We start from the raw sequence: 12,268 nt of genomic DNA, 5'->3' as shown, positions 1-12,268 counted from the left end.
TCAGGAAAACTTGCATAATCATGGATATTTAAATTCGCGTTTTTGGTGTGTTATCCAACGAATATTAATGAATCCCCAGTACCTAGTTTCATAATCTGGTATACCTCAAATGTCTTCCTGAATATGCATAAAATGTTTGCCCATTGAATATCAACAAACAACAATTAATCACTACCAGTTGATAAAGCTCGAATAGCAAACATCTTTTTACTACTTATAGCGGGTAATTTATATGCGGTGTTTATTTTTGCTTATTTTGGCAGTTAACAGGAAATCGCGAAGAGCCACATCAATTTCGTAAATAATGAACCACAACATTTACCAGAATTTGTGCACTTGTGACAAATATTTAAGTACTGATATTCTATTGATTAACTGTATTCAAATATCATCACTAAATAAAACAATCATTTAACCATAACAATCATTGACAATAGACAATTTATAAAAAAATTAACTGCAACCATTTCTGTTATCGCCAAAATATCTAACATGTTTAATTTGGATAAAAGAATCCACCAAAACAAAAACAGCCCAAATTTTTCGTATACTTTGATGCCCCTAAATTGTGAAATCTTACAGTAATACCCGCTGAAATAACCTACTATACCATATATGGTATATGAATGTAGAATTTGTAACATTTACAAACAAGTTGTTTTGCAAAATGTTCATGTATGAGTTTAATTGATATTCAAATTGAAAAAAATAAAAGATCATTTATCATTATTTATGAACATTTATCATATATTTAGTACAAAATACAGCTATTTTGTATATCTAATAAAGGTTCTTTTTTCCAGTCTGTATCACCTACCCTGTATCGCATGGCTAAACCCGTATCGCATACCCCGTATTGCATGGTAAAACCCGTATCGCATGCCTTTTTTTTTTTTTTTTTTTTTTTTTTAACTAAAGTCAGTTTTTTTTGGTTTTTTTTGCTTAAGAATTTTTTTTCTAAAAATAGGTAAATTTTTTGAATGACGTCATTTTTTGGTCTGTAACGTCACGAACATCAAGTTTTCATATATGTGACGTCACGAACATCAAGTTTTTACAACAAATATTTTGGCACACTAAATGCAACTATAAAAAATACAAAACACTCAAAATTATACAATAATAAATCAAAATATATTAAAAAAAAACAGATTGTAAGGTAATCTAGGTGCTTCGTATAAATAATTGAGCAGTTATTTTAAAGCTTTGAAACAAGACAAAAGCAGAACTGCAGGTAACCCAGTGCTATGGATCAGAAAACAGTTCATATAATATAAAACTCTCCTGTTGAAATATATGATAAAGCGTATACTACATGGCAAAATCCGTATCACATGCCGTATCACCCTCAACCAATATCATCCCTCGGGCCTAAGGGCCCTCGGGCTGATATTGATGTCTCGGGATGATACGACATATGATACAGATTTTGCCATGTATTATTCTCTATATATAAACGCGATATATATATACATGATATATGTATTGAGATTATAAACAGTAAACACCATAAAACTTACTTGCATACAGAACACTGTCTTTTAGGCTGTAGAGCAGTTAACATGACGATAACTGAATAATTCCTAGGTGCAGTTCTGACATACTGTTTAAATTTATCTCCATTAAACTTGATAACTGATTTCTTGTTGTTCCATTCTGTCATCTGTTGTACCTTGTCAGTCAACAAATCCTATAAGACAACAGGAAAATAATAGACTTTATGTCATCAAACATATTTTGACAAATGTTTGATATGGGTAAAATTTTAAGTATCAATTCATAGATTTAAATAACAAAAACATTGGTGTGATTCAAGCCTTGAAATAGAATCATATTCAAAACAGTGTGGTCCTGGCCATTGATTGACGACCTAAATTATCCCATTGACTGGGACAGATTAGGTGAACGTTTGTCGGTAACAATCACTGCTCACTATGTACTTGTTAAAGACACTGAATATGTGGGATCACCAAAGGTTCTCAACACCTAAATAAAGCAATTCGAAAAACGAATCCGGAATAATATGATGTGTTGATTTATATAAATATAATAAATCAAAACATAAAGGTTATTCCTGAATTTTTCGAACTATTTCATTATTAAAGGCGTTAAGAACCTTTGATGACCCCACAGTTTAAATTCTATAATAAGTAAGAAGTAAGCAATGGTCGTTACAGACAAACATTCACCTAATCTGTCCCAGTTAATGGGATAATTTAGGTCGTCAATCAATGGCCAGGACCACACTGTTTTGAATATGATTCTATATATATATTGTCTAGATAAGATACTTTTTCGTTGAAGACTGCATATTCATGTACATGGCATTGATATATATATATCATGTATCTGTATACAATTTAAAATAAAATATAAGGACATATGACTCTGAATATGAAAAACCCTATCGTATAGTTGCCTAGAAAAGCCCCAAAATGAATAATACATGTATTGAACAATTCAATTGAGAAAACTAACATCCTAATTTATGACAAATCAATAAACATGATTAACGAAAAATAAAAACAATTCAAGTGCTAATACTAGTTTTGATGTCTCAATCATTGTCTAATGTCAATTGCTTTATCTTATTCTTTTAGATTTGGAAGTGGATATGATGCGTTTGTGATTAGATAATTCCACAGACCCTAAGCCGTTTCTTGCCAAACTATTATATTGGCTTAACATAATAAATTGATACTTTAGAAAATCAACTATATGATACAATCAAATAGTGACAATTAATACAAAAACATTATTAGACCACAAAAAGACTTATTTATATGGATATACGGATATGGTATCAGGGACAAATTAAAATTATAATTTCAACCATTCAGGTACATGTATCCTCATTTCCATTGAGGATAAGGAGAATAGCATGACACGTTAGGTTGAACAGGTTGGGAACAAACCCCCTGTATGGTGATCATACCTGTATAGAGGGATAATCCTTCTTTAGAGGGTAAAAATTATCCCTCTATAGAGGGGTATTTTTGTTTGCACTGGATTTAAGGCAAATTAGGGCAGAATGGCATTTTCTAGTTATATTGGCCATAATCTCTAGCATGATATGCATCAACATATGCACTTTACTAAAAAATACCCCTCTATAGAGGAATAATTTTTACCCTCTAAAGAAGGATTATCCCTCTATACAGGTATAATCACCATATAAGGGGTTTGTTCCCAACCTGTTGAAGTATTAAAATTTGAATTTAAAACATTAAACTAGAACATTTTTCAAGATAAACTTGTATCACCTGGTATAAGAAAATGTGTGTCAAAAAACTTAGAACTTGTCATGCTTGTACAAAAATCCTATTAAATTATAATTTGTACAAACTTACATCCTGTTCACAACATATATATCATACAAATTTAACGTGGGTGTCGAATTGACTAAATCAAGGGCCGATTTAACAAGGTGCCAATTTGACTATACTGGGTGCCGATTTGACAAGGTGCAGATTTAACCATGCAGGTGCCTATTTGACTAGAATTCCTGAACAAACTCCCTATACCTTCATCTCATGAGTTTTCATGCTATAAGAATGCATTGTGATGTCAAAATTTCCATTGAAAAAAATATAGTACATTTAGTATGAATTCATGTGTACGACTTGATAGATGTTTGACGATGTTTCGACCAACATCTATCAATTATTAGTCCATTATATTAGCCTTTCAAGACGTCATAATTATTTGTTGAAAGGCTATTATAATTTTTTTCTTTGACGCCTTACTTCGATGAATTAAGGCATCAAAGAAAAAAATTGTAATAGCCTTTCAAGACGTCATAATTATTTGGACTATCAATTTATCATTCAACCATAACATTCATTTTCGTCAAAAGTACTGTACATAAAGCTAACATGCAACAGTATAAGTTGCGATCTCATCGTGCGACACCTGCTTCATATATATATAAAAAAAATTATATTCATGATATTACTGTATTTTATTAACTGGTAGGCCGGTATGGTAAACTCATGGAGAGTCATGAACGTAAGCCGGCAAGATTGTGTCCGATTCTCCGTTTTATAGCGCAGGGTTTCCTTTGCTGATTCTCACAAGAAAGATAATGCGTTATCAAAGAGACGGATTATATACCTGCTTATTCTTCTGCACAGCAAATGAATTCTGAATAAGGCTTAAACAGAAAACTGTCAGAAAAACTTTCAACAACGTCCACATCGCTGCCATATTGCACATCAATACTTCCTTTTACGTAGGATTGAAGGAAGAGTCTCGATGCGTCCAAAATGTTGATACGTGTTTGTTAAAACGTCTCTGATTGGATGATCAACATTTTAAGGCACCACCTCCATAGATTTGTACGGAAGCGTATTAGGGACATAGAGTGGGGGGCTCATATTCGCCGTGGACACAATTTCGCCGTTTTATCATTTTGAGGTGTAAAAACTTCAAAGGATGGTTGAAATGGAAGAAATATGCCGTTTAATTATATTTTTATAACAAAAATGATTATTTTGGAAAATGAGACTAAATTTCGGCACTTAGGACAAAGGACCGAAAATGGACAACGATTTTCAGCCAATTTTCTGAATGACAAAAACGATTTGAAAGAAGCATTCCTTAGTAATTCTTTGACTGATTGCCCTAAATTTCATTTTTTTACACCTTTCAAATGTCTGCTATTCGTCTATAATAAAATTTATTTGATAAATATTGTTTAAAGCTGCAGTTGTTTGGTTTTAAATAGATATGTAAAAACGGCGAATATGTGTCCCCCGTCGACAAAAAATTAAGAAATTACAAACACCCTTTAATCCAACTTTTCAGATGATTTTACTCAAAACAAACACGTTTTCAAGCTAAGAATATTTTGCATTTGAAGTTATCTTCATATAGAAATATCAGTATACTTCAAAAACATAAAGACCTGAACATAAACTGAAGAAAACATGGAAAGATATGGCGAAAATGAGCACCCCACTCTAGAAAAAATAAAATTGTCTGTAAACTTTTTTTTCCAAGTCGAAATTTTGACTTTGCAAATCTCGAAATTTTGACTTTAACTTGAAATTTTGTCTTTTCAAATCCTGAAATTTTGACTGAAACTTGAAATTTTGACTTTTTGAAAAAAAATTGAAATTATGAATAAAAGTATGTCGGAATAACGGGGTTGTCTTGATAGCTATATAGACATATCTGAAGTTTAGACTTGAAATATGTATTTAAACGTGTAACATATTTTATTTATTCTTCGGCAAAAACAAGATTTTCTATCTGGAATAACCTCTTTAAAATTGTTTAGTTTATTAAAATATGCTTATCAAGTTTCTGATGTATATTCTCCGCTTCTTTATATAAATGACTGTGAATGTGATAAACGGAAAACGCAGTTTGAATAGTCGAAATTTTGAATTTAAAAGAAGTCGAAATTTCGAGTTTTTAAAAAGTGAATTATTTTAGTTATGAGTCGCAATTTCGACTTTTCATAAAGTCAAAATTTCGAATACTTAAAGAGTCAAAAGTTCGGCTTTTTAAAAAGTCGAAATTTCAAGATTATTGAAAGTCAATATTTCAAGAATTCGTAAGTCAAAATTTCAAGATTTTGAAAGTCAAAATTTCAAGATTTTGAAAGTCAAAATTTCAAGATTAGAAAAGTTAAAATTTCGAATTGAAGAGTAGAAATTTTAAGATTTGAAATGTCAAAATTTCAACTTTGAAAAAAACACTTCACTGCCAATTTTATTTTTTCTATGTCCCTAATACACTTCCGTAGATTTGCAAAGTAGCACTCGCCTTGATTTTACCAATGTTGGCGGCTTTACAGCACTTACAGTTCCTTCTACCGCATTGTTTGTAACACCCAAATTTTGAAGTTTCTTGTTTCTTTACTTTTGATGTCACAAGTATGTCTTTGAGATTTTTGGGTCTGCGATAGGCAATAAGAGGAGGTGATGGAAAAATTTCTTTTAAGGACGAGTCATTTTCGATTAGACGCCAGTGCTTTCGGATAGAAGATGAAATATTTGTCAAATCGGGATGGAATGTTACAACAAACGGAATTCTATCTGCACGGGTCGCCTTATTTTTGTATTCCATGAGGCTAGCTCGATCTTTTTCTTTAGCTTTATCAAAAGCGTCTGTGATGTTTTTGGTTTTATATCCTCTTGATTTCAGCTGTGTTTTTAGTTGTCCCAAACGATAGTTAAGTTTGGATTCAGAGGAGCAAATTCGCTTTAGTCTGATGGCTTGACTGTAAGGTATACTCCTGGAGCAGTGTTTCGGATGACAACTTTTTGGAGAAAGGAACTGGTGTTTATCAGTTTTCTTTGTGTGGAGGTCAGTTGTCATGATCCCGTTTTTTACAAATGTGGTGGTGTCGAGAAAAGCAATTTTCTCGCTTGAAAATTCAGATGTAAATTTAATTGAGTGATGGAACTGATTACAATGATCTAAGAAATCTTGCAAATGTTCTGCAGTATCGTTCCATTTCATGTCAATATCATCAATAAAACGGAGCCATGACAAAGATTTGTATGGCACACTCAAAAGGATGCGTTCTTCGAGATCCCCCATAAAAATGTTGGCAAAAGAAGGTGCCATTTTTGTTCCCATACTAGTTCCGTCAATCTGTAAAAAGTGCTTGTCGTTGAAAATAAAGTTGTTATTTTCAAGAACTAGCTTGAGCAATTGAACTAGACAGTCAGTTTGGGGATGTTTATCCTTTCGAGTATTCCATACTTTTTCACACGCGGCTATTCCTTCATCTTTTGGAATATTTGTGTATAAAGAACACACATCCATTGAAACCAAAATTGTGTTGTTGGGTAAAGGACTTAAGGAATTCATTTTCTTCAAATAGTCAGTCGTATCTTGAATATGAGATGGTAGTTGTTGAACATGTGGTCTGAGATGGTAATCAACAAATTCAGAAATTTTTTCGGTGGGATGGCCATTAGCTGATACTATAGGTCTCCCTGGAATCCCTTCTTTGTGAAGTTTTGGAAGTAAGTAGAATCGACCGGCTGTGCACGTTTCGTCTGGGCGTAGATAATCGTACGTATCGTCATCAATTTGTTTATCTTTATTCATTTCTGAGAGGGCGTCATTAATTTTTTTGTTGATTTCTTTTGTTGGATCACATGTTAGTTCTTTATAAAATTTAGCGTTTGAGAGTTGACGATTTCCTTCTTCGATGTAGTCTGCCTTGTTCATCACTACAACGGCACTTCCTTTGTCAGCTTGTTTGATAACAATTTCGTCACGGTCTTTTAAGTTAATCATGGCTTGACTTTCTGACTTTGAAATATTTCTGACTTGTTTACCACTGATTGAAGATCTGACCTCAGCTTTGACTGATGTAATGAATGATTCCAAATTGTCGTTTTTGCTTTTAGGGGGATTCCATGTACTTTTCTTTTTAAATTTTGGGATGCATATGTCTCCTTCATCACTCTCATAATCAGATTCATTCATTCCGGCTTCTTTTAAAAAAATTTTCTGTTGTCTATTGAAATGTTCTTTCAACCGGAGACGCCTGGCAAATGCTTCTACATCTGTCTCAAGTTGTAAATTGTTGACGGTTGCTGGAGCTGGACAAAAATTAAGGCCTTTACTCAATAGTTTTTCCTCAGAGGTAGTTAGTTCTATTGATGACAGATTTACAACTAACTTATCTTGAACTGCGTGTTTTTGTTTTTTAAAACGCCTTTTCCTCGGTTGTTTTGATTTACTCTCTTTTAACAAGTTTAAAATTGGATCTTCTTCAAAAACGGAACTTTGTTGGTTTAAACGGTCTCGTTTGAATTTTTTATTTTGTTTAGCTTTGAAATTTTGTTTCTCTATTCTTTGAATGTCGAATAGTCGTCTTTGAATTACGTCCATATCTTCTGGAGTAACAGACAGAGATGTTTTAATATATGTTTCATTTATCTCCGAATTAATTTGTTTGTAGCCGTAGATGGAAAAGGAGAGTAAGAGTTGAAGAAGTCGGAATGAACAATTGAATCATGAAAATATCGTCCCAACGTTTCATAAATCTGATGGACTTGACGCCCGGTGTCTGAGGCGTTAATTTGATATTTAAACCTTTTGGTATCGTGTTGTTGTCTATGTACGATTTAAGATTAGAAGCATGATGTTCAAGCTGTATTTTCTTTTTCGTTAAACTTCTTAATTTACTGAAATATGTTTTGTTTTCCATGATCTTGCAAGGAAATAGATATGAACAGATTACACAAAATAGGATGTGTAATGCGTGTTGCCTGTGAAAATAGTATATAGTGTCTAAAAATAGCAACAATCAACATTCAATCTATATAGGTGTGGATCAGTTTGTAAATAAACTGATGCAGTTACTAAATTGAATTATATAAGTGTCTAAGAATGTAACTTTAACACACTAATGAGTGTTATAAAATTAGATGTTATATTTTATATATTATTCACGCAATATTTCGCTAAACAAATTAGCTTCATCGGGCGTGTGCATCTATCAAGGTGAAATCGGATGCATGACAAAAAATATCTTTGTAGCTTGAGCTACACAAAAGTTTAACATATTGATTAATGATCTGTATAAAACAATTTTTTGCCGTTTATTGTACATAAACAATTTTTTCAAAAATTAAAACAAATAGTTGTTTTAGTTAAATAGAAGTAAAATTGATGAGTTATTCCTTTGCTTTCGGGTAGAACTGTTTTTCATCCCTCTCATTAAGTCCATCAGGTTCAAGAGTACGTAGCTGATGCATCCAGAACCTTTCTCTCTTTTTTCTCATTTCTGAGTCCCAATTTTGGTTTACCTCAATTATTTGAAAGGTGATATTTTCAAAAGTATGTCCTGTTCTTAAGAGGTGTCTCGTAATTGGACAGTTTCTTCCTTTTGTATAAAACGACCGATGATTGTTTAGTCTGATATTAAATGTGGTTTCTGTTTCACCAACATACTGCAGCTTGCAAGTTCCACAAGTAAGAATATAAATACTATTTTCCGTTTTGCAATTAGATGTAACATAGATGTTGTATCGCTGCTTTGTTACTGTGCTGCTGAAAGAGTGGTCAGTTTTGGCGGCTTTACAGCACTTACAGTTCCTTCTACCGCATTATTTGTAACACCCAAATTTTGAAGTTTCTTGTTTCTTTACTTTTGATGTCACAAGTATGTCTTTGAGATTTTTGGGTCTGCGATAGGCAATAAGAGGAGGTGATGGAAAAATTTCTTTTAAGGACGAGTCATTTTCGATTAGACGCCAGTGCTTTCGGATAGAAGATGAAATATTTGTCAAATCGGGATGGAATGTTACAACAAACGGAATTCTATCTGCACGGGTCGCCTTATTTTTGTATTCCATGAGGCTAGCTCGATCTTTTTCTTTAGCTTTATCAAAAGCGTCTGTGATGTTTTTGGTTTTATATCCTCTTGATTTCAGCTGTGTTTTTAGTTGTCCCAAACGATAGTTAAGTTTGGATTCAGAGGAGCAAATTCGCTTTAGTCTGATGGCTTGACTGTAAGGTATACTCCTGGAGCAGTGTTTTGGATGACAACTTTTTGGAGAAAGGAACTGGTGTTTATCATATATATATATATAAGTGGTTGTATCGGCATTGACGTTTCCCAGTCATTTCTTATTGAAACACAATGCAAACGTAAAAATTGTTTTAGAACAAGAAGTTAAAGTTTTATGTCATGCATGATAAAAAGAAAAGCAAAAAAGAGAATCAAAGAACTAAATTGAAAAAAAAAACCGAAATGATCTGATTTGCTGTTCCTCTAATTTTATTTTTTAACTGAAAAAATGTCTTCAATGGGAACGCTCGAGCTGAAACCTACACTCTTTAGATTGACAGGGGGCAATACTCTGTTTTCAATTTTGTAACTTTTGAGCATTGGATCGTATAAAACTCTGTCAGTGGTTCAAAGTATTGCTTGTCAAAGACATGTCTTCTAAGTTAACTCAATTCCTTTTAGACTGAAATTTTGCAATTGTACATGTTTTACATAGAAAACACACTTTTCTGTATAAAATAGACATTCTACATTATAAGGTATCGAATTTTATTTAGTAATGAAACTTTTCTTACTTTGAAAAGTTTGAAGACTTAAACAAAAAAAGATTGCCACATATGTAATATGACGGACACGCCAATCTTTAAAAATAGTCCCCTTCTATGATGCCTTATCCTTAAAATTTCTAATATATTTTCTTTATTTAATGCTTTCCCAAAAATTGCTAACAAAATTTGTAAATAGTTCTGCTTTGAAATTCATTAATTCTTCTAAGATTCAAAATTATCGAATGTTGAGCTTTGTCATGTCCAGCGGTACATATTACAGTGTCATCCGGATTCATTGTTGTACGATGCGGGAGAAAATGTTATTGTCAGATTCAATTTCAAATAAATAGATTCGTGTTCAACAAAACTATTATCTATGTGTGAAAAGTCTAAGATGTACGACTATTGATGTATTCAGTGTTGGTCTTTAATGCCACTCCTTTCAGTATTTGCTATTTCATGGCGCCCAGTTTGGTTTTTTTTAATGTAGAAAGCTCGGACGCTCGGAGAGAACCACGGACCTTCGGCAAAGAAAGTGTCAATCCTAGTCAATTAAGATTAGAGCCGACCAAAACTACCACGTATAGGGTTCGAACTCTGAAATAAACAATGAAGCAGCAATTGTTACTAATGAAAGAAACTTGTTTCTCACTTTATCCAGTTTTCGCTTTTGAAATTGCCTCCGTTGAAATTTTGCAAACATTCTATAGAGCAAATTACATGGATGATTAATGTTGACCATTTGGTATATGACCGTTTTTTAAGAGTCACGTACATGCAGGTCATAAATTAATGTGTTGAATGCAGTCAATTAAATCTTTAACTACTAAATGGTGCCGTAGAAGGTCTACCAGCATTTTTAGCGAGGATTTCTTGGCATGTTACAATCCTACAATTTGTTGGAAACAAATCATTATAAGTAAATTATATACCACATGTGTCACAAAATAAAGTTAATTGTATCAGCCCACCCTGGGAGCAGTATATCTAACGTTAATATATATATGTCCATACCCCCATTTTCCCAATGCAGTATTGAAAAGTAAATCATTTAAAAGTTCTAAAGACAAAATATGTTTTGAAATATGCCCTGCATACTTATTTATATATAGACATATAGTAGTTATTGAACTACTGTGTGGCTTGAAACTAAAGGGTCTAAAGAGCCTGTGTCGGTCATCGTGGTCGATTTGCGTATAAACAAAGGTTACAGATGAATTCATGACAAAATTGTGTTTTGGTGATGTGTTTGTAGATTTTACTTTACTAAACATTCTTGCTGCTTAAAATTAGCTCTCTCTTTACGGAGTTAAAGTGTAAAATATTTTGTAAAGATTTATTTAAAAAAAATTGAAAAAAATTGACTATAAATGGCAATAACTCCTTAAGGGTTTAATTGACCATTTTGGTCATGTCGACTTATTTTTAGGTCTAATCTTTATGTACATTATTGCTGTTTACAGTTAATCTCTTTCTATAATAGTATTCAAGATAATAACCAAAAAACGGTAAAATTTCCTTAAATTACCAATTTTTACACATTTTTTAAAACTATATACCCAATGATGATTGTGGCCAAATTTGGCCGAATTTAAATTTGGCCCAGTATAGTTTTAGAGGAGATTTTTTTATAAAAGTTAACGACTACGGACGACAGAAGCCAAGTGAATAGAAAAGCTCACTTGGCCCTTTTGACCAGGTGATCTAAAAAGGGATTCCGGGAGGTGGGAACAGTTAAAAAAAGTGCTCAGCAACGAATCGTTAATGTATGCAGCATTAGACATGAGAGCATATGTTATAGATAGTCCAAAATATGAAGTTCACGCCTTTAATACGGCGTACGTCCTATATTTCATAGAACTATTGTTGTAACATGGGTTAATAACTGGTTCCAAATTATCCCGAATTGTCCGAGTTTATTAATAAAGAATCGGATTCGCAGCTCAAATCTCTTCTTGTGGGTCTCTGATTCTGCCCTCGTAATTAGTTTTTTTTCTATATGGTTTAGTCAAAATAATTATAACGTCCTGGAAGGCTTTTTATTCTTTTTTATGTTTGCCTTCGATCCTGCCACGTCTGTGAGGATCAAGAGAAGTAAAAAATGATTATAACATCAGAGTACGTCATGATTACATGTATCTGTATCTGGGGAAAGGGAGGGGGTATATTTTTATGTTGTTTTTTTTTATTTCAATGTATAGACTGTAGGGGATATTCTTTAAAAAGAGTTTTTATT

General features: G+C 32.7%; 2 protein-coding genes across 4 annotated transcripts in view; both read right to left on the bottom strand.

Annotated features, from left to right (window-relative positions):
- Positions 1-4,278, bottom strand: part of LOC134697296 (tumor suppressor candidate 3-like) — a 182,328-nt gene extending 178,050 nt beyond the window's left edge. For all 3 annotated transcript variants that reach the window (XM_063559475.1, XM_063559476.1, XM_063559474.1), the window contains exons 1-2: positions 4,114-4,278; positions 1,521-1,690 (exon numbers count right to left, since the gene is read on the bottom strand). In XM_063559475.1, the coding sequence (XP_063415545.1) occupies positions 1,521-1,690; positions 4,114-4,215 (272 nt within the window). In that variant the 5' untranslated portion in view covers positions 4,216-4,278. The remainder of the gene's footprint in view (positions 1-1,520; positions 1,691-4,113) is intronic.
- A 1,449-nt stretch (positions 4,279-5,727) lies between these two features.
- Positions 5,728-7,860, bottom strand: LOC134697633 (uncharacterized). The gene has a single exon (XM_063559916.1). The coding sequence runs from the start codon at positions 7,858-7,860 to the stop codon at positions 5,728-5,730; it is 2,133 nt and encodes a 710-aa protein (XP_063415986.1).
- Positions 7,861-12,268: the final 4,408 nt, after the last annotated feature.

This window comes from Mytilus trossulus, chromosome 14 (genome assembly GCF_036588685.1).
Source record: "Mytilus trossulus isolate FHL-02 chromosome 14, PNRI_Mtr1.1.1.hap1, whole genome shotgun sequence".
NCBI classification, from domain to species: domain Eukaryota; kingdom Metazoa; phylum Mollusca; class Bivalvia; order Mytilida; family Mytilidae; genus Mytilus; species Mytilus trossulus.
Note: the sequence above shows the minus strand (reverse complement) of the source record. Positions and strands in the feature narration are given on the sequence as shown.